Source organism: Phaethon aethereus (genome assembly GCF_964289735.1).
Source record: "Phaethon aethereus genome assembly, chromosome: 3".
NCBI lineage: Eukaryota > Metazoa > Chordata > Aves > Phaethontiformes > Phaethontidae > Phaethon > Phaethon aethereus.
The window spans coordinates 16,416,689-16,440,415 of record NC_138576.1 but is presented as its reverse complement, the minus strand read 5'-3'; the positions used below and the strand labels follow the sequence as shown (position 1 = coordinate 16,440,415).

At 42.3% G+C, this 23,727-nt stretch overlaps 1 protein-coding gene across 1 annotated transcript; it reads left to right on the top strand.

Moving 5' to 3' along the window:
• Positions 1-5,873: 5,873 nt before the first annotated feature.
• SLC66A3 (solute carrier family 66 member 3) lies at positions 5,874-15,186 on the top strand (the record flags this gene model as incomplete). Its single annotated transcript, XM_081998121.1, has 7 exons — positions 5,874-6,407; positions 8,723-8,805; positions 9,256-9,325; positions 9,939-9,996; positions 11,206-11,326; positions 12,536-12,577; positions 15,098-15,186. Exons 1-7 carry the CDS (start codon positions 6,265-6,267, stop codon positions 15,184-15,186), a joined length of 606 nt encoding a protein of 201 aa, XP_081854247.1. The 5' UTR covers positions 5,874-6,264.
• Positions 15,187-23,727: the final 8,541 nt, after the last annotated feature.

The following is a 23,727-nucleotide window of genomic DNA, read 5'->3' as shown; positions in this document are numbered from 1 at the left end:
TCAAAGCCTCTCTCAGGAGCTCTATGTATCCACAAACCCGCCAGTACTTAGAAATGGAATTCCCAAGTATCTGGGGTTACAGCCTCACCTCAGCACAAGACCTTTATGCCAAGTCTTGCTGATGGAGCAAAACTGCTGCAAAGGTCTCTTAAATGTCTCTTAACCCAGGGAATGCCCAGACGAAAGTCTCAGTTGGCATATACTGATTGATAAATTGCATTAAGAAGTAATCTGCAAATACAGACACACTGGCTTTAAAAATGATGAGATCTGGTTTCACTCCATGACTTTGACCTGACCACTTCAAACTCTTTCCCTATTTACTAATGACCAATTATCATCACTAGATATGCTGGTTTTGGCTGGGATATAGTCAATTTTCTTCACAGTAGCTAGTATGGGGCTGTGGTTTAGATTTGTGCTGGGAAGAGTGTTGATAATACAGGGATGTTTTCATTACTGCTGAGCAGTGCTTACAGAGTCAGGGCCTTTTCTACTCCTCACACCACCCTACCAGCGAGCAGGCTGGGGGTGCACAAGAAGCTGGGAGGGGACACAGCTGGGACAGCTGGCCCAGGCTGGCCAAAGGTCATACCATATGATGTCGTGCTCATCATCTAAAGCTGGGGGAAGAAGAAAGAAGGAGGGGACGTTCAGAGTGATGGTGTCTGTCTTCCCAAGAAACCATTACACATGATGGAGCCCTGCTTCCCTGGAGATGGCTGAACACCTGCCTGCCCATGGGAAGTGGTGAATGAATTCCTGGTTTTGCTCTGCTTGTGTGCACAGTTTTGGCTTTACCTATTAAACTGTCTTTATCTCAACCCACGAGTTTTCTCACTTTTACCCTTCTGATTCTCTCCCACATCCCCACCAGGAGGGCGTGAGTGGTTGGGTGGTGCTTAGTTGCCGGCTGGGGTTAAACCACAACACTGGATATATTTTATACAATCTGTGAATTAACAAATGTATTCACACAGTAACTCTTATTTCAACTACAGGTATTGCTGAGAAAGAGAAATAAACCAAACCAATGATGTAGCGTAGAACCATCTCCCATTATCACAATGTATATTAGCAGTTATACAATCATGTCTCTTAAAAGCCAAATGGAATGAAAACACAATGTTTGCATTAACTCTTCTACAGCAAAACTTAGCAGAACGCTGACACATTGCTAGCATTGTATTACCATAGGGCTACTCAATTGCTTTTCACTGAAAAAAAACCCCCATGGGGCAACACCAGCACATGGTGGTGTTCCAGATCTGGTGAGCCAACTATCTTCTTTGCTGGAACAAGCACGATTATACTGTAGCTGCTCCTCAGCGCTGGCAAATCTATTTGCACACTCTGGGAGAATCATAAGACCTCTAGCAAGAATGCAGCAGGCATCACACACCAGGATCTTAGTAAAGGCTGCCATAATGTACTCACACGCTCAACCCTTACTGGAGCCTCATATTTGGATAATTCAGATGTAAGCATGGAACTAGAACAATGCCAGTTCCAGATCCAAATCCTATAGCTGAATACCCTCTCTGGGCTACAAGCTCAATGTAGATTTTCTACATAAAAGGGACAATTCCAAATTTAAGATGAAAATTAATTTAAGGAGTCATCGTACAAACTAGTTAATATATTTTCCTACTCTTTTGCTCCCCCCAATTCTTTGGCTTTGTTAGGTTTTGGGTTAGGTTTTTAAGTCTGTGTTTGGTATTCTAGGCTCTTTCAGTACTACTTTTTAGCTAACCATATTATTTTAGATAACATTCCATTACCCAGAATGGCCTTCAGGCCTTCAGTTAACTGAATAAACCATTTCACAGAGCAAACAGTGAGTCAACAGGGTTTGGGTTTTTTTTTTGCTTACAGTACTTTAATTCAAGCTCTGATGTTTCTATTCAGCCTAACATGAAGTAAACCTTCTATAAATACAGCCATGTTTTCAGTTTGCCACAAGTATATATAACATACTGCACATAAAACCAATGAACTACATGCAACCTCCAGTGTTTCTTTTCTACTCCTATCACGCACACTTGTACAACACAACCTCAAACATGAAGTACACAGGGATCCACTGTACTTCTGTAGTATAGGAGGCTCCTCAAATCAGAGCTGAAACACTGTCACTCCGTCACCGAGGATGCTCTCAGCCCAAAGATAACCTCCTTTCTCATGGTGAGCTTTTCTGACAACTCTGTATCAGTCTTGCTACTCAAGTCAATAGCAAAACTCCCACTCTTTGGGCACTACAAAAGTGTTCGGCAAATACAACCAAACAGGAAGAGTACCTAGAATCAGTCTCATCCTTTTTTTTTAAAGTTTTAATCATTTTTATCTTGCTTTTTACCTTGATGCCTCCACTGGCAGAATGAAGCCTCAAAAATGCAGCTTGCATAAGGAATAAAGTATGTGAAATCACAGCTATGTTGGCAAGAAGGGACCTCTGGAGGCCTCTAGGCCAATCCCTGCTCAAAGCACAGCCAACATTGATGTTACATCAGGTTACTCAGGATCTGGTCCTGCTGAGTTGTGAAAATCTCCAAAGATGGAGAGTCCAGAGCATCTCTGGGCCCCTGTTCCAGTGTTCAGCAGTACTCCAGGTGTGGTCTCGCAAGTGCCAAATAGAGAGGAAGGATCACTTCCATATACCCGCAGGCTCCGCTCTTGCTAACACAGCCCAGGATGAAATTGTCCACCTTTGCTAGCAGACTACAATGCTGACTCACATTCAACTTGTTGTCCCTTAGGACCCCCATGTCCTTTTCCTTAAAATAGCTCCCGATGCTTTTGGCTCCCAGCCTTTAGTGATGAATGAGGTTACTCTGTCACAGGCTGCAGGCTTTAATTTTTATTAAACCTCATCAGTTTTCTGTCAGTTCATCTTTTCAGCCTGCCAAGATCCCCCCAAATGGCAGTTCAACTGCCAAGTGTGTTGAAGGCTGCCAGTAACGTGGTATTGTCCGCAGACCTGCTGACAAGGCACTCCACCCCTTGGCCAGGTTGTTAATGCAAAACTTAAAACAGTATTGGCCCCAGTATCGGCCCCTGAGAAACACCACCCACAATTTGGCCACCCACTGGATGTCAGTCTGCTAACCACTATTCTCTGAGCCCGGCTGCTCAGAAGCCCAGAATCTTTATTCTGCCGTTTGTCTTCCTTCTCTTGGGATCTTAACTCTAAGGTCCTGTAGTCACTGCTGCCAAGTGGCTCTTCCAGATGTCAGAGCGATTCTACATCCCCAAAGAAGCCTGGGCCTAGACTCGTGAGCTTTCTTCTAGTTATTTAAGGCTTCACCTGCTTCCTCTTCCTCATCAAGCAATTTATAGCAGGCACCCCCACAATGTTCGCTATGCTGTTCTCCCCACTGATCTCAACTCCTCAGATCTCAGTTGGCTCATTGCTCACTCCAAAGTGGAGGAAAGCTCCTGGCGAAGAGATGCCTGTTTGTGTAGAACTCGACTTCCACGCATTTCCCTACCTGCTTTTCCAAGAGCTTGCATCCTTCCATCACAGCACTCGTCAAGAGCTATGCCACCCTGTCCCTGTGATCCCAAAAAGGTAACAGCTCTGCAACTGTGCTGGTATGTTTAATTCCTCCGGTTTCTTTCCTGGGCTGAGTGTGTTCACACAGTGCCACCCCCCTTCTCAAGGCAAAGCGAGCAAGCCTCCTACAGCCTGCTGTCCACGGCCAACTCTGTCCACGCCCAGCCTTCTTCCACATGTCTCTTGGGGGTTGTCTCTATCCCCACAGGTTCCCCAGCTGTGGAACTTCCTTTACTTTAACCTGGAGCTTAAAACAACAATTATCTATAAAATGAACTATTTCCTGTTAGCATGGTAGGCTGTGGAAATAACGAGCAAGACAGCACTCTCTACATTCCTTGCAAAACCACAAAATTCAAGGTATTACTTTGCTTAAAAACTCAACTATGATAAGCCAACATCATTATTGGAAAAAAAAATCTGGTTTAACTTTTTGTCTTTGGTTATTACAGAAAGATTTTTTTCCTTCTCTATTTTCTTTAATAAGAATCAACATTTGCATTCCTATTTGAGGTGCAGCAGTGTTAAAGCACTGCCCATCTGCTGCAAAATCTGCACTGTAGATTCAAATGTAATTAATTTATTCACTGAACTGTAATTTAAAGTGGTTCTGCCTTCTGCTGCAACTTACCTAATAAAAGAATCTGAAATTTTATATAAAACTAATTCAGAGTAGGAATAATTTCTCATACTCTTCATAGATTAATTTTTTTTTCATAACCTTAAACAGGGCTGTCTAACACTGTGATGTTTGTTCTTCCCCTAAGCTGCTACTTAAGTAAAAGTGGCCTGTAAACAGGTGTAGAGCAATATCATTACATAGACAGAACAGGGTAAGAAGAGTAAATCATTTTGCTTAACTGACTGCTTGCAATGCAAAGCAGGATGCATTTTTAAAAAGCTGACTAAAGGTACACATTTCATGTCTTTTTTAAATATAAGAATAGTCAAATAAGAATATGATCATGGACTTGCTTAACAGTTTGAAGTCAGTTCAGCTTCTTGACTATTCTAGTAGGATACAAGGCACTGCGCATTACTGGTATTTTTACAGCATTTTGTTGGATGAGCATCCACACAGTAATGCAGATACACAACTTCTACCTTAAATTATTATCTGAAATGACAGACACACCTACACCTCAGACCTAACTTTAAATGAGCTAACTTCATCTTGTGTGATGGGTTAGTCAACTTTTTTTCAAGTAACATAATACTGCCACAAGGCTGAGAATTCCAGTTATCAAGAAAACCTTGGAAAGGTTATTATTTAAAGGTAACTTCAAATTTTCTATTCTTCTTTTAGAATTTATTGTCTTTGAAAAGCTTGATTAATTAGAATTATATTAACAGAAACACAGTTTTTAAATAAAAATTCTCCATTGGGGGCATTTTTTCAGTCAGAGTTTTGAGATTTTACATACTCCTATGTAGCTGCTTTGGTTTTTTTGATGACTGAATTACACAGAGGGCAACATGATTTACAAACTAAGCATTAGTAATATTGTTTTAAGATACAGCTAAAGGTATGCGGAATGAATGCAATAAACCTGTTTGTCAAATCGTATTATCAAAACAACAGAAAACAATTTGTGAAACATGCAAAAGAGCTGAAACTAAACTGTGTTAAGGGTTGTTAGTCACAAAGAAATACAACTTTCATTACAATGAAAAGAAGAAATTTTATGCCAGCGAGTAACACCTAATGTTAAAGGAATCATGCTGTAGGTAAAAATCTGAATTGATATGGATTTGACACTCTGAGTAGTCCCGGCCATATGCAGGCATGAAAGAGCCAAGATTCTGTATGTGTGTGATCAGTACAAATGCGTATTCCTTGGATAATTGCTCTTTTTAGATCTGACAAGCTGATAAGTACAAAAGCTTTAAAAACTGCACTTTACTATTTTTGTGTATAGCTCTGTATGGTGGGTAGGTGTATATTCCAGTGAAGCTGCTTCATCTCCGATAATCTGGCAAGTCCAACATTCAGGAGCTTTTAATTTTGCTGAACTTTCTTTCTGCACAACCAAAAGCGATGCTGTCAAAACTACACCATCCCTACTGCAGGAACTGGCACCACAGCTATCCAGCGTGACCTGAAAAACACAGGAGCCAAAGCACTGGGACTCCACTTTGGGGTAGAAAACTCAAATCCAGCCTAGGGGTCCAAACCAAGAGCTGACCTACACTGCTCCTAAGCAACCACGACCCATGGCTAACCTCTCACACCAACACGGCATTTGATGATTAGTGTTTTGTGTATTTGGTTTCAGGTAACAAAGAATAATTTCAGGACCAACGCTCCCAACCTGGAACTTAACGTTTCTCGGCCCTGTCACGGCGGGGCATTAGCTGTGGGTAGGCCTCAACCAGCAGCACGGGGAAAACCCGGCAGCCCCCCGCCCCGCTCCGCCGGTCACAACGCCAGCACGGGGACTGGGGCTGGCAGGAAGCTCTCCCCGGGGGTACCAAACCGCCCGGAAAGGCGCTCAGGCCCGCTGCCGGGCCCGGCTCTCCGCTCCCCGCAGGCCGGGCGGCCTCCACGCCCCACGCCGCGGGCAGCGCGGGCGCCATGAGCGTTCCGTGAAGGCTGCCCCCGCGCCAGCGGGGCCGGGCCGGGCTGGTCGGGCTCCCCGCCCCACCCTGCCACGCCGCTCCGCGGGTTCCCCATTCCGGCCTGCCGCGGGTTCGCAGCGCAACGGGGCGGGATGGCTCCGACGCTGCTGGATCTGGCCCACTGGAGCACCTGGGCGGTGTGCGCGGTGATCAAGCTGCCGCAGCTGGCGGCGATGCTGGCGGCCGGGTCGGCGCGGGGGGTCAGCGTGGGCAGCCTCTTGCTGGAGCTGGCCGGGTAAGGCGGCAGCGGCGCCGAGGGGTTGACACACAGGGAGACAACATGGCCGCCCCCCCTCCGCCGGGGGCGCGGGGGCTGCGCGCGCAGGTGGGGGGCGCGCGGCGTTAGAAGCCGTTGGGGTGCGGCGCGGCCGCTTCGCGTCATCCGGGTCACCGGCGGCCCGGGACGCTGAGGCACTGTGTGCTGCGACAGTACATAAATAAGTTCTTTCTTCCACAGCTCTGGCCACGCGTGAGAACGTGCCGAGTGGCCGTTTGAGGGGGGCGGCGAGCAGTCCTTGGGGATTTGAACCCGCTCCTTCCTATAACGTGGTTAGCCTCTGCCGAGTCTGCTAACGCTTCGTACGCCGGCCGAGCGCAGGTGCCGCGTCCCGCCTTCATGGGGCGGACACGCGCTTTGGGGCGGAAACTTCTGTTTTAAAGTCTTTCCGCGCTGTTGTTTAAAGCGAAACTCGGCTTTTTTAACTTGCCCAAAACCAACCCGGGCCACCCAGGTAGCTGGAGACAACACCTACTGTTGGGTCCAAGCCATGTATTTAGGTTATTAAATGGTCTGCGTGCCCTGTTGTGCAGGTAATTGTACCAGTTAGACAGGCTTCTCTCACCCAAATGAGTAAAACAATCATTCTTAAGAAAATGACAAACCATGTCAAACGCCAAAGATTTGTCAGTCTGTAATAAGCTTACATGGGCTAGACTTATTAAATCTCATTTAAAGAGGATTATATGGAATGAAAAATAAATAGAGAAACATGCAAATGTGGATACAAGCACGTGAGAGAAAATACCTTGAAGAGCCTTCTATTTGCTGAACCCAGTGATGGAGGTTGCCAGGTCATCCAGCCAGATGACTGCTAGCTTTCCACACCAAGCTAAAAAAGGGCTTTTTATTCAGAAAGGTCACCTCACAAAAATGGCACGTCATTCCTGAACACACCTATGCTTCGTCTTCAGTTAGGGGCAGAGCTGTGGAGCCCGGCCGCAGCCGGGGAATCGCCTGGGGTCTGGTTCACTGCCCACGTTTCTCCACATCACTGAACCTGTGCTGTCGCTGGTTACTCTTAACACACCTGAGAGTAAGTGGACTAAATTCTGGTTCCCGCAGAGGTAACTTACCCCACAACCCGATGCACAACCCGCATTTTAAAATCATTCATGTGTGTTGGTGTGCATTAGAAAGTTTTTATAAGTAGTTTCAGATGAGCATGGAGAAGCCATAAATGTCTCCTCAGCACCTGTGTGATAACCATGGTACCCACACTGCTGCAGGTTCTGCACCTGCTCTGGGTAAAACTATTTTGGCAGAGTTGCAATGAGGCTTTTTTGAAACATTTACTGGGTCTGTTTATTTAGGAGACTATTTACCCTGCAGCCTTTAAAGACTTTGGGTCCAGTTGCAGAGAGCTTTGGGGCTATTGTACAAACTGAGATGGATCTGCAAAGTCAGAATGCAGTGACCTGGCAGAGGAGTGACACAGAAGCATGGTACGGGTGGTGAGGAGCATAATATGACCCTACAAGAAATATGACTTCTAGGAAGTTCAGGTATTTAAATTCTGAATACTGTAAAAGCCAGTTTCTTACAAGGCAGGCCGTTCCTTATGCCATCTGTCTACACCAGAAACCATGAATTTTTCCTTACATAAAACTATGCCCTGAGCGTCCTTTCTATTTTCTCTGCAGCCTTGATGTTTCTGTCTAACCCCATGGACTTGCATGAAAGTTGGAAAAAGTAAAGAAAATGTGATAAAAGTTCGATTCCTTTTAGATACTGTATTGTGGAATAGCAGGAAGGAGAATTGCCATTGTTTGGTGCAACAGACTCTCAGACTGACCAGTACTGACAGTCTTACAACAGTGTAGTCTAGAGAGCTTGGAAGATGTTTTCTACTCCTTTAAAAGTTGCTTAATGTACATAAAATACTTAAAATACAGATTGAATTACAGATATAAATAAAGAAATCAGAGTTATCCCAGAGGTGCCAAGGCAATTGCAAAGAGAAGCTATCTTCTCGGTGTGGAAGTCTTTATTTCTTTTTCATCAGTTGTAATTAATAAAATTATGCCTTACACACTGTGACACAAAAACCTTGACAAGAAGTGTGGGCAGCTCTCTACATCTTATTCTATTTGAGGGTAAGAAAAATACATTACAGAATCATCAGGCTTGCACTTTGTCTTCATATTTGTTTGATCAGTTTGACAGCGGGGGCTACACCTATCAGGAGGTTTTTGGCACAGTCAAAACAGTAAAAAAGTTGTGAAGGAGCTGTCCCTTCATGCAGTCATGCTGTTCTGTGTCTTTCTGTTCAGCTTCCTTGTGTTTCTGAGGTACCAGATTTATTACGGTTACCCTCTGCAGACATACCTGGAATATCCCATCATCATTGCACAAGGTAATTTTTTTAAGCCATGTTTTGGAAATAAAACAAAGCTCATTCAGCACTCCAGGACTTGTAGATACAATAGTCCACTGCGATGATCTGGGGTTGGGGGGACGAGGGAATGAACATCTCAAATATAATTGAATTCCTATACATTTTATGAAAATAGATGGTCAGGTAGACGAGAAAGATCTAATTAATACAGAGTGGAGTTGCAGTGTAAGCTCATACTTCTTCCAGGGACGCCATGTGGGAGAGAAACCTTATAAATGCACCAGATTCTGAGAAAATGTTCATTTTAGAGCTTGCAGTGTTTTGGACATCAACCAAATTTGAGAGACAAACCTGTAAGAAACCCATTTCCGTAGACCTGCTGCCCAGTGGAACTACTTCCTTCTGTCTGGAATTGCATTTGGGCCCTTTCTCTCCCTTCCCTGACAAGTGATCTTTCATTTATTTCAGATGTCATTCTCCTTTTGTTTATTCTGCGTTTCAGTGGAAACATGAAACGAGCTTTGTTCTATGCAGTCACGTATCCTTTGAAATCTGGGAATTTTGGTTTATGTAGCTTGTTTGGTAGTTCTTTGCATAGCAGCTATGTCATCATCTGTTTTGTGCTACCATTGTAAATAATTTTCAGCCACTCCTCAACATGCATTCCGCATTTACATGCCGATTTCTTGGATCACAGTAAAATCTCTATGAGAAGTAAGCTTTTTATCTAACTGTGCTTTAGAAAGCCCATAACTGATAAGGAGAAAGACCAATTCTTAATTTACATGTTTGCTAGAGATGCAGGGTGGAAATGATGAATCTTTTTTCTTTGTTTCCTACCCTTGCAAATTGTACTTGCTATGATGAACACAGCAGTGTTTAGTGGGTTTTTTTAAATAGGATTTGGACTTAAATCTCAAGTCTTGTGCTTTGGAGAAGGTCTTAAGAAACTCCAGGCATGGTTCAGTCAAAGACATTGTGAAAAACAGGCGCATGTAGTGTTTCAACCAGTTTTATCCAGATTGTACAGTCTGTTATAAAGTTTCAATAAAATTATTTCCAGATGTTAAAAAAAAAATAATTCCCCAAGCTGTTTCAAGAGCTGCACTATCCTAGAATTTTCAGTGCTATGAAACTTAACATAATGTAAGATTTGGGGGGGGCTGGTATGTGTTAACACTGCGGAAGTGGATAATAGACCTGGCCATGGTAAGTGCTGCATGGTTATTTGAAATTAGGTCCACATAGGAAATATTTTTTTTCTGGAAGTCTTTATCAGTGAAATATCTCCTTATATTTGTCCTTGGAAGAATTAATAATTTGGGTTAGCTTTCAGAACAACTCCAGTTTTCAAATACAGCTGTTTCACTTCTGTGAGTAGCTGGAAAACATAGCTCTGGCAATAGAGACCGAACAAAAAAGTATGTTCTGAGGTAAAGTTGTTAATTGTGGTGCCTTAATTAAAACTAGCAAAGGTTTAAGATGTTGAAAAAAGATTGCCTCTTTAGTCCTAATGTCATAATCCTCATTAATAAACCTTTAACATAACAGGAAAAGAATAGAGCATCAGTCAAAGCATTTGAAATAGGGAATGTTAAATATTTCACAAGAACATTTCTCCCTTTAGTCCTAGAATTTTGCATGAAAAATATCATCTGATAATGTCTTACATAGGTTAAAGACGTTTTTTGCCCTTTTCATCAGAAGAGAGAAAGTTAAAATTTAATTGAGATGAACCGGAGTTGCGAATGGAAAAGATTATAAAAATGGGGATAAGACCTTCTAAGCCTAACACCGATCCTTACTTGCAAAGGGAAAGCCGGGCATGCGACAGAGACCCATGTGGAGGTCCCGTCTACCCGCTGCCTTTCCAAATCCCCCTTAAAAGGATGACAGGGTGAATAGTCTGTTCCCTTCATTATTTTTTCCCACCAGTTGGACTCATTTTCCATACATTCTTGTCAGTTTTCTCATTCTTCTATGGTTTTATTTGCCAGACATAATGGTAACAGATGGTCTGAATCAACCTTGCTGTTTAGACTAGATCAGTCTCATTTTAGCTAACTTTCATAAACAGTTTTATGTAGCAGGTTGAGAGGCTTTTTTATTCCTTTGCCTTGTATTGTATTTGCCTCAGTAGCAATTGTGCTGTTTTGCTTTTTGAGCTTCTTTCTGGGCAGTACCTCAGAAATCAGTTCCTCGCTTCTGGCAACTTTAATTTTTTCCTTCACGATTCCTTAGTAAGACGCTGAAACGCTTGAGTTGCAAAGTACTGAACAAGTGTATTTTTTGCTATTCTAAGTGAAAAAGCTAAGTCCTGTTTTTTAGTAAGGTACATGGTAGCACCTATAAGCTAAATACTGAGATAACACTATGGCAGGGGCAGAGGTTCTTTCTCTCTTTTTACCTGTTTTGCAGAATTTGTGCACGCTCATCAGTGCGGCCAGTAAGCTGGCTCAGCTGCGGTGCCTCTGGCAGGCAAAAGATTCTGGACAAGTGAGTGCCTTGACTTGGAGTATGTCTGCATATACCTGCGCAAGTAAGCTATGGGCAACTTGGTGCCAAGCACCGAGTTTTCGTTTTTTAAAGCTGTATCTCCTCCTAATGCCTCTTCCAATAGGTCTTTACTCGATCATAGTAGGTAAAAATCTTGCCTAATATAGTTTCCGTTAGCGCTGACTTCTGAGACTTAGATACCACACAGTCTCTTGGAGTCAAGTTTTATCACTGATAAAATGATAAAACTCAGTCACAATGACACTGACTTAGAAAACATGCAAATATATTCAAAGGAACCCGATACAGTTGTAATAACTGAAAGAGTGTCATTACAAAGAAAAGAATTCAACGTTCTAGGATTTAATAAAATTACTAGTAATCCAGCATGAAAAGGTGCTAAATTTTGTAGTTAGACAGTCAGATAATGCTAATTCTGAAAAATCATCTACAAGTAAATACACACTTAATGCTAAATACCTTTAACTCTATACTACATGTAAATACATTTCTCAACAGAAGAGAATTTAAGAATGTCCCGAGAACAGTGATTTGTGCAGTTCATGTGCTAATTACCTAGTGTTCTGCATGAACAGTTCTACAGGTGTTTGTCAGAAGCGTCTTTGTTATGTTCACAAAACTTGTTTAAAGTATTCTTACTATAAAACATAGTGATGCTGGATCTATTTCCCCATGAAACAAATGTTTTTAAGCCAACAAGTAGAAGTTGCGGTATGTTTGCTGAACAATGACACTAAACTTTGTAAATGGTTTTAGTTTGCTGCAAATGTGAAAGAATTAGTGGTTAGATTTGTTGCGGGAAGGAAGGCTGAATTCCTCGTATTTGCAGAAGCCTAAAAGCATGCATGTGAACATTTACAATGGTTAAGTCATGCCGACTTGATTGTGGGTGTAGCTCCATATCAACTACTGAAGGAGGAGGCTGACAGAAAAGCAGTAAACTGACCATATCCAATCTAGTGAGATAGATAGATAGAGATATAAAAATTCTAATTATATCAGTGATTTTCTTATTTTAAAAAAAGATCCTTGATACAATGTCACTCAGCTTTGAGAGCTTGATCTCTGAAGTTAAAATAGTGAAGAGTGGATGCACTAAAAGTGCGAATGTCTATAACAATATATATTTTCATGCAAGATTATTCTCTATTGAAAAACAGCTATTTCATAATTTTTGAAGGTATAAATGTATTGTATCTAGTCGACTAATCAGAATTCATTCAATTTACAGCAAGAATAGTTACAACTGTAATGACTACGAATGATCCTGCAGGTGAGTAAAGTATGGGAATTGCCTGCCTCTCCAAGCTAACAGCTGCCATGGTCATTTTTAGCTGTTTTGTAAAAGCAGTTATCTGGTCTCAGAAGAACAAGCCATGAACCTGGTGGTTAAGCACGGTGAGGGAAGAAGTTACTGATAAAAAAGTAGCACAGGATTACAAATCGCTTAAATACCTAGAGGAAGTAAAAAAACCTGCTTATACTTATCACATGGTGACAAGCGGTCCAAAAGCCATTGTTTTTTTCAGAAGGCAAAAGCACTACAAAATTAACTTAAGTATGAAAATAGCAGAATAAAGCATTAAAAATCTTTAAAATTTAAATACTTAAATAAATAAATTTAGTAAAATACAAGCCAATCAATCTGTAATAATTGAGTTATAGCCTTTCAAATAGTAAATGTATCCTTTTCTTATTGTGGGGTTTATGCATTAAAAAAATTTTCTAGAAAACTATTTAAAGTTCAGCTTACTATATGAATAGTTTTAGGCATAACTTACAGAAAGTTTATGGCAGGCTGAAAATGAAATGGTAAGGCTGGTTAGACACTCACAAAAAAATTGGCTTGAAATATGTAATTATAGCTCACTTCATTATATTAAGAGCTTCTTACCATCCTGACAAAACTGAAAGAGCTAAGGAGTGCCACAGACTTTTCAATAAATCATAGAATCATAGAATCATTAGAACCATTAAGGTTGGAAAAGACCTTTAAAATCATCAAGTCCAACTGTCAACCCAACAACCCCATGCCCACTAAACCATGTCCCAGAGTGCCATATCCACATGTTTTTTGAACACTTCCAGTGATGGTGACTCCACCACCTCCCTGAGCAGCCTGTTCCAATGCCTGACCACTCAGTAAAGAAATTTTTCCTAATATCTAATCTAAACCTCCCCTGGTGCAACTTGAGGCCATTTCCTCTCGTCCTATCGCTAGTTACTTGGGAGAAGAGACCAACACTCACCTCACCACAACCCCCTTTCAGGTAGTTGTAGAGAGGGATAAGGTCTCCCCTCAGCCTCCTCTTCTCCAGACTAAACAACCCCAGTTCCCTCAGCCGCTCCTCATAAGACTTGTGCTCCAGCCCCCTCACCAGCTTCGTTGCCCTTTTCTGGACACGCTCCAGCAATTCAGTGTCCTTCTTGTAGTGATGGGCCCAAAACTGAACACAGTATTCGAGGTGCGGCCTGACCAGTACAGGGGCACAATCACTTCCCTATGTGATATTTCAAATCATAAATGATTTGAAATCAAGACATGGTGGATATAAGAACATTAATAAAATCACATTGTGCTTTATTTGGTGGATCCTTGGGTGGAACTGGTATTGCATCAGAAGCATCACGTGAATGGACTACATTGTTTTAAGCAGCCCTCTGCAGTACAGTAAGGCTCTAGTTTTACAAGCAGTTCCAGTGGCTCTTTCACTGGGAAAAGAAGTCCCCGTTTCAGTCACTCATTTTCATCCCCATGCTTACTGCTTTCTCTTTGCCAGAGTAAGAGTTTGTGGGGCCATGCAGTTAATGGGATCACCAAAAACCTGGCATAATGCACATGCAGAAGTTTAGTCTAGGTGAGTTAGCGAGTCCAGTTCACCCACAGCTACACGCTTACACTGATTAGAAGCGAGAGTGGTATATTGAGGGGAGGAAGGAAGAGAGAAGAACACCATGAAAGTAAAAAGCTGGCTCTTGAGAGTCAAGCTGGCTCTGGTTAAAGCTGCTTTTCAAAATATAGCACAATGCACTTTGGAACGTGGAAGAGGCATCAGCAAACATTGATATTGTGCTGCTCTCATGGCAAATGTTCCCAGTTAACTTCTAACACTGAACACTTTGGCATGTTCATCTTGGTTTCATACGCCTGTATGAAAACTGTCAAATACCACATAGTTTTGTGAATAATCCATTTACCAAACGGATATCAGATATACCTATAGTTCAAATCGTGGTCTCACAGGTAGACAAACTATTTTTTTTTGGTTTAAAAAAATTCTGAAAGTTAATCAAGATACTGAAAACCTGCTTTTTTTCTTAGTTGTCAGATTTCCTCTTACTAAAATCTGACAGATACAAGTATTTCCTGTCTCCCTGAAGTGTAAACTTAATGCGTGGCAGTAGAGAATAATCCCTTTATTATAAACAACACACGCAGCCCTAAAGGACACACAAGCTGCAGCTCCGAGTTTAATTTTTGGTGTAAGTATAAATTTATATGAGGCTACTCAAACTTCTGCTATTGTCCTAGTTTTGTCACAAAGGGATTAAAGGTACTATAGCGTATTATTTGCAGATATCACTCACAATGCTCTTCACTGCAATATTTACTTTGAGAATTCTGGGTTCCTGAACATGGTCATTTAAAATAACTGACTGAAAAGAATTGCAGAACTATTGCAGTGCCTATTTGTGCACCAGTGAAGGTTTACAAAACAACATGTCTTCTGAAAATGACAGCAGTTGATATTTTTGGATTTATGCTTACATGGTTTTTTTTTTTCCATTTCAGTTCTCATCCGTTTCATAACCATGCTCATTCTCAATATTTGGGTCACAGCCACAATCCTGCACTACAGGAAAACAAAAAAGACTGATTAGAAGACACTCATCAGCACACAACACAGTTACCATCAAGAACACCTGATGCAATTAAGCTTAAACAACAGAACAAAAGTTGAAGAAGGTCTGCCTTTCTCTTAAGCCTAGCATTTATCCCTAAGCATATCTCTAAGTCATGCTGTACTAATGCTAATTATTTTCTCTTAGAAATAATTCTGATAAGATACTTAAATTAAGCAGTATATTTTTATTGATCATTTAAGACAAGTTTCACTAATAGCACATTTTTTTCTGGATTTTTTTACTACATGAACAAGGTATTTCGTATTTAGATGTTTATATATTCTCGTGTTGCTTCAGTACTTTCTGGTTACATATAAGCAATTTTCTTCAATTATACAAGAGCAATTTTGTACCAACATATCAACTCGTCTTTCTGCATCTGCTGCGAGTTTGAAAAACGACAATAGATGTTTGTCTTCTTCTTGCAAGCAACTCAATTAGTTCGACATTAACTGTCTCTATTTTAGGATGAAGAAAATCCAAGCCAAGGCCCAATCCAAAATAAGGTTCTAAGTGTGTTTTACTAAGTCACAAATCCAGCTGGGATTGTAGCGCTCACATGCAACACTTAAATAGTACAATTTATACAGCTGATACAGGATACCCATGATAATTTTCTTCAATATACCCAGTTTTTATTAGGATAAGAGCAAAAACTCAACTAGGAATTATTCTTTTTCAACCTGAGCACTCATTCACTGAACATACTGTTTTGGGAACAGCAGAGACTAGAAAGTGTAGAAATTCATGAAACTTTGACCAACAGAGTTAAAAACCGTGTTCAAGCAGGGGTTCCTGAACCGATACCCAGAGTCCCCAAATGCAAGCAACCCGTTTACATGTGCAGCTGGATGCATCAAAGCAGACTCATCTCCAGTGGTTGTCAGGTTTTGATGATACTGCTCTGTGCTTTGTTAGTTTTTAGCCTGTCTGTGCTAAGGGTGCTGAAGAATTTGAAGACTTTAATTTTGACTTGGGAGATTCTAACCAATATGTAGTAGGTGTATTAAAAAAAGGGAAAAGGATATTCTTGAGAACTATTAACAGGGGATTTTGCTTTTGGAAGTAATGCCTTTCCAAGCAAAAGTTACAGAAGTAATCATATAGCTGGCCTTCATTTCTCATTCCATTCTCCAAAATGAAAAGATACGCTGTTTCAAGAGTTCTTACAGTATTACTGTTGACTGGCATGTGAAAACCAAGGAACCCTTGGTCCTGCCACCCTTGAGAACTATGGGAGGACTGCATGGACTACATTTTAGGCCGGTTTTCCTTGCAACATGCTAAATCATTGGACTCTTGTGGAAGAGCGGGATCTGCAAAAGCGGATGTTTCCACCAGCGTGCACTCAGCAATTGGACCCAGACCTGTACTCTCAGAAAACATAGCTGCTCTGTAAGCTCTGATTGTAGAGCGGGAAGGGCTGGGAAGAGGTATGTGGTATCTCTGTGGACATATGATTTCATGTATGATTTCATTTCTCATATTGTTGAGAGCAAGTTCAAAGATGAGGATTTTTTTACTGCTCCAATGAAATGTATAAACATTTCCATGTCAGTTGAGAGAGTAGCTGTAAACACCCTGTTACTGATTTTACTGAAGCTGTGTAAAATATCTGAAGTGGTCTAAATGGTGACAGGTGATACATTTTACAGGTCATATTAATAAATGCTATTCTTCATGACTGATTAATGTCATTCTTAGAGCTAATTTTCATTCCATTTAATTTTTTATTCTGTTTCTGTATATGGAGAGAAAATGCAATACTCATTACAGGTCATTAATGGGCAGCTATCCCCTTAATATTTGAAGCATCAGGCTGTGTATTAACCTGCAAAATGGTAAAGAGCTCCAGGATCTTAAATGAAAAAAAACATACTTACTTCTCATCTCATGTTTTTAATTAAAGCCTCTTCTTGATAAAGATTTGTACAGAGCCCAAACCCTGCCTGCTGTTGACATCTTTCATACTCCTGGGTGATGCTGTAGCAAAATAAAGACACTCTTGTTTTTGGTTTGAGGATCAGCACTTCAAGTTGGGGTTTTTTGGTCATAAAATGCTGAAAATGCATTTAAGAAAAGTTCTTAACATACTTGGAATAAATCATCTTAAAAACTTGTGGAAAAAAGAGACTGAGGAAAAGAAACAAAGCTGGGTAATTCACAAGCTTAAGGGAAAGTAATTTTGTGGTCTTGGAAAGCTGGACTATGAGTTCGCACTCAAGCTGCATAGGATATGGAACAAATCAGAAGGTAGCAGTAAATAGTTTTACACACTTCCTCCCCACCGCCTCCCCCACCCCCCCCACCCCCCCCCGAGAATAATTTATTTCACTTTTGTAAGGCAGAAGTATAGTCAAGTCCTGGGCAAGCCCCATGAAAGCGTAGACCCTGTGGTTTTCCAGTATGTAAACCATAATCTTCTCAGTAGCTGGATTAAAGGCTTTGGACAAGATATATGGGGAGAATAAATCTTGTTAAACTCGTCACTCAACCATGTCAGGGCAGATACAAGCAAGCTGTGTCCAAAAGACCACAGCCAGGCAGGGAAAGCGTCTTGGACTTACTGCAGGGCGTGTAAGCCAGTGAGCAACTTCTGTCCGCAGGGCTGGGAGCAATACCTCTCCATTCACGGATCCTCTGGAAGTGCGGAATTACACACTCTGTGTGTAACTGCACCAGGTCACAAAGCCCACGGGGTGAAACAGCCTTTCCTGTCCTGGCTGATAAAGGCTGGGTCCTGTTAGGGCTTTCAAAAAGTGTGAGTTTTCTTGCCTGTGAAAAGACAAGATCTGAATTCTAATGCAGCCCACCGAAGTTTCACCGTAACCCCGAATCTCTCAGCTGTGAGTACGATGAACTACGACTGTGCATTTGGTAATGGATAAGCCTGCGCTTAGCCACAAAGCTCAGTTTAACAGCATGAAGGAGAAAACAATTATCATGAGATTTACCATCCAAGGAAAGAACGAGGACATGATTCCAGACGTAACAGGTTGCAGGTTTGAACGTGAGGAGCAGGCAGCGGAAGGTGCGTGTATAGCTTGCTTTTCCCAAAAGCCCATTTCCCAACCGTGCTCAATGAACAAGGAACGTCGTACACAGGCGCAGAACCGCCATCTCCCCCATCCTTCGGGCCTCCGTAACCCTCAGCCTGTTGCGCGGAGCAGGAGTGCGGAGGGGTTTCTTTGCGTTGCTCTAATCCAGCAGGAGACGTTACTGCTCGGCCTGCGCAGCGCTGCCTGGCCCTGCCTGACCCCCGGGCCTCTTCCGCTGGCTGACGTCGTGCACGTAGCAGCTCCCTGACCTGGTTCTGCTCACCTCCTCGATTACAGCAGGAGAGGAAGGTGGGGCGGCGGACGCTCACCTCAACCGCGGGAGCTCAGAAGCCCAATTTTAGAGCACTTTGACTCTTTGGAGAAAGTCATTCACGATTAGCTAAAAGGTCACAAACGGCTTACAACTTGTAGAAAGCTTTCATTCACTCCTTTAAATGAGGTAAAATTACTCTTTCTCCACCCAACAATCGTTATCTATTTAAAGACATATGTAACAGGGGGGGAAAAAAAAAGGAAATAACACCTCAGAGCCCAGAGGAAGAACTGTTATAAATGAAAAGCTACACAGATGGGGTGATCAACTCAAATGTGGCGGTTTCCCAGCCACATATTTTCTGTGATGATAAATAATAATTACTTCCCTGCTAATTCTTTTCAGGCTGTTTTGTTCCGTTTTCTTCCAGATTCTTCAATACTTGAGATTCGTATATACACAGGAAGCAGAACATGAAATATTACTTTCATCACTAATAATGGTCTAAGGATGTCTCAGTTTGGTATGTGAAGAAGCTGAAAAAAACCCTTAAAATAGGATGTTACTAAATTCTTGGTTTATCCTGAATTTAATTTGCTAAATTTTGAGCTAGAGTTCTCCAGTACACTTAACGAGTTCTTGGAGATGATGGCTGTTGATGTCAAATAGGTGCCGGGAGCCATGAGAAACATTACCGTAAGAACCTGTCAGCTCCTCGTTTGTGCTGGATCCGATTGCAAGACCTTGGCAGTCTCACAGACCCGAGTCCTGACGGACCTCAGGTCTTTCCTGCCTGGTGGCAAGATGGACATAGAGACATCTTCAAGTTAAAGATGTCAGCTATTCCATTTCACCTTGGAAGTGGATTGGGGCAAGCACCGTCTCTGTCTTGGAAAAAATACAATCTTTGGACGGGGGGCAAAATAAGAGGTTTTTTATACTACATGATACTCGATGAAATTTAATTGGGGATATGTTAAGGACAATTTAAATATTTGTGACAATTTTGGTCATGCACTGTTGAGTTTTGTTATTTCAGCTCATTATAACTGTCTTAAATTCTTAAATTCTAAAAAAGCCTAAACAAGTAGTCTTGTGTATTATGTGGTATTAAGGAAGGGAGCCTTAAGAGGGCAGACATCTGTCTGTTTTATCTGTCAAGATTCTGGAAACTAATTTAGAGGACAGAACCTGCACTAGCCTAAAATGCCACCAAAAAAGGCAGCTAATAATGATTACGATTCAAATTGAATAGTAACATAGCTCCATGATGAAAATAAATTCTACTTACCACCTTATTGTAATTACAAGTCATCTGTGCATAGGGCTATTCTGGGATGCAGACTATTTCTGCTTTTGGATTTGGAGGCTTTAGTCAGCATTACCAAGATGCTGACCTGTCTCATACTATATGAAGAGGGTAAGTGGAAGAAGACACCTCCTATACCTCAGTGTCCCCTCTGTCATGTAAATCAGGTAGTCAGGACTCTAATGAAGCACAAATTAACTTTGTGTAAAGCATATTTTAAGTTACCCAGTTGCTGTAAAGAAATTCTTTCATCTCTGAGCAACTGACTACATCCAGGTTCCTCTGAGCTGACTTCCAAGACAGTGACTTATCTCAAGAGATTTTAAATTGTTTTCCCTGAAGTGCACCGTCAGCATAACTCACAGTCCTCATGGTCTCTCTGAGCTCAAGGGTATTTTCCTCTCTCAGGGCTGATGTTTTAAGCTTGCACATATGCCCACCTTCCCAGTAATAAAACTCCCATTGCTGTAGCTCTGAACGGTATCGGAAGCATACAGGGGAGCACCCTTACTGTATTTATCAAGACCTTCCACTGCTCAAGAGCAGACAAGCAGCTACACAGATCCTACTGAAGCTGTTGGCCCCCACTACACCAAGGCTGTGATATGCTGGACAATGTCATGCAGGTGCATGAGGCCATGGGATCCGGCAAGTAGACGCAAGTCCTGAAGCTGCAGCCAGACCTGCACCTAGCTACAAGATCAGCTTACAGAGCCTGCTTGAAAAATGGAAAACAGCTGAGGTAAGAGATGATGCTTGGGACAGCAAATGTGAGAAAGGGTTCAGACAGTGGGGTTCCTGGTTCCTTCAGTTTTAAAACAGTGAAGGTGTTAATTATTTCACGTAACTCCAAAGAAAGCTTCCACCAATTCACTCGTTGATAAAAAGGAGCACATATCCGAGAGGATGCCTTGCTAACAGGGCAATTTAGTGCTTAAAATCTAAGCAGTTGGCAAGCCAAAGGAATAGAGGAAGGATTGGCAGTGATCCCACAAGCCTGATGCACTTCTTGTTGGGTGGCCATGCATACCGAGTGGTGCAACAGCATCCTGGGCAAAAAAAATCCTGCAGAGCTAAGCCAGGGTGATGACAAATGAGACGAACTGGATGACCTAAGAGTGGGACATGACGATATGAGACTATACATGCAAGTAGGCTCACATCTCTAAACAAACGTTGAAGGCCTAGACCTCAAAATGGAGTGATACGACTGAAGCATCACACGCAGTTGCCTCGGCTGGGAAAGCATTTCTACAAATCCTCCAAGCAACTTAAAAAGGGGTGCAGGGACAAGCCATTGCTGTGCTGTCTGCCCCTTCTTCTCAGTGTGAAGGTGTGTCTTTCCAGATTTCTTTAAGGTATGTGGGACTATATAGTTAACAATTACAAAATAACTTGGTAATTTTGCTACCTGTGACTTTCATTTCGAAAGATCACTTTAATTCTGGAGCTCCTGTAAGAGTACTGGAGGAAAAGCAGGAGTGGTCAAATCCAGCGGCACACTTGCAAAACCAAGTATCGGGCAGTAACTTTCTTATCCTTCTAAAATAATGCCTCCTGCCTACAAAGGGGCAAAGATTCAGAACCCCAACCTTCATAACAAGGCTTGGTAATTAGTATCCCTGTGCTAATAAATTACAGTTCCTCTGAGTCCCCACTTCTTGGAGCTATGGTTTTACAGCGACCTTTTCTACTCATTGCAGTAGTTTCTGGGGAGAACTAGATTTGATGTGTTCAGACGCAGTGTTCTTTTCTGCCACAAACATCTCAGTAGACTTGTCTCATTTCTCAGATGAGCATGTCTGAGTACATCATTGTCCACTTCATAGGCAACTTCAACACAGAACATGAATTAGTTTCAGAACTGCTCCATCAACATCTTTTACAGAAATCCAAAAGACAATTCCTTCCCACTTTCATGAGGAATCCTTCAAAGTGGCAGGCAAACCCCATGATCCACAGGACACTGATAATCCCTTAAGTGGTTTTATAGGATGGTCTTAAAAAGTAACAAATAATGTGTTCAACCTAAAGTGTAGTTATGTATGCATGTGGTAGTCCACAAAATATTCTGAAGATCATCTGTAATCCACTGAAAAAACAAATGAACCACTATTTTAACATGAATGCTGAGGAAAACAATCCAGGAACGCAAAGGAGACTGAAATACCCCAGTTCCCTGAGCTGGACCATGGACTGTTTATGTTCTCCTGCCTTAGAAACAGAATAAGGAGGTGGTATGGGTTTGTAAGAAGGTAAGAAGTTTGTTTTCATACAAGTTCCCCCTTTTCACAGCAGGATCCCAAATACGACTTCAAAAGCACAGGATAGGTGAAGGCACTTGAGACCAAGATCTATAAAATCCTCTTCCAAGGATGACTCTTTCAAAGCTAGATGGGAAACTCACACATTGTAAAATTATTGTCAGTCAACAAGGCGTGGGTCAGGGCAACCCCCAGTATCAGCGCAGGCTGGGGGATGAAGGGATCGACAGCAGCCCTGCTGAGAAGGACTTGGGGGCACTGGTGGATGAAAAGCTGGACATGAGCTGGCAATGTGTGCTTGCAGCTCACAAGGCCAACCACATCCTGGACTGCATCCAAAGCAGCGTGGCCAGCAGGTCGAGGGAGGCAATTCTGTCCCTCTACTCCGCTCTGGTGAGACCCCACCTGGAGTCCTGCTTCCAGCTCTGGAGCCCTCAGCACAGGAAAGACATGGACCTCTTGGAGCAGGTCCAGAGGAGGCCACAACAATGATCAGAGGGATGGAACAGCTTTGCTGTGAGGACAGGCTGAGAGAGTTGGGGTTGTTCAGCCTGGAGAGGGCTCCAGGGAGACCTTCTTGCAGCCTTCCAGTACTTCAAGGGGGCCTATAAGAAAGATGGGGACAGACTTTTTAACAGGGCCTCTTGTGATAGGACAAGGGGTAATGGTTTTAAACTGAAACAGGGCAGATTTTGACTAGACATAAGAAATTTCTGACCATGAGGGTGGTGAGACTCTGGCCCAGGTTGCCCAGAGAGGTGGTAGATGCCCCATCCCTGGAAACATTCCAGGTCAGGTTGGACGGGGCTCTGAGCAACCTGATCTAGTTGAAGATGTCCCTGCTCATTGCAGGGTGTTGGACTAGATGACCTTTGAAGGTCCCTTCCAATGCAAACTATTCTATGATTAACACAAATGCTCAGATTTCTAATGATCATCTGACACTGCCTGAGAAACTGAAGAAAGCGTAACTCTAATGGCAGCTTTCCTGGCCTTGGTGACTTCAGAGAGCCACTGAATGCCTCTTAAAAATGTACGAGGTTCAGTGTCTTCAACAGAGCTAGTAAGAGAATGAGACATTTGCAGTGAAATTTCAGTCATGTTTTAAATTTGGCCACTGTCACTAACTGCCACGATACTTGGGCCTCTTGCATGTTCCCAAGTCCTACGTGGTGCTATGCTCCATGTCACATTTTGGTTACAGCATCAACCATGCTAAGAACCACAAGAACCAAAATGTTTTCTTCAGTATGCAGACTTGGTGCTAGATCCCTGGCAGTACTGTGAGGGGTTCAGCTTTGGCAGGAACCCCTAGAAGTAGGAAACTGCAGTACACAACTAGGACAGAAGTGGAAGTCTCCTTTCAGAAAGGTCTTTGTAACAACTGACACAACTCCGATGGGGTCTTCCTGTCCAGCTTCCGTGCTGGTGAGCCCTTGGATGGGAACCAAAGAACAACTTTCCTACAAGTGTCTTGGCTTCTGGGTCAAAGTCTGACCCTGATTGTTCCAGAAGGTTAATTTGCAGCTTGGCTGTGCTATTTATTTGCTCTTGTGAAACAAAAGGACTTGCAATGAGAGAGTTTCCATAGATGAAGTCATCCCAGCCATAAAAACGTCCTGTTTGCTGGGA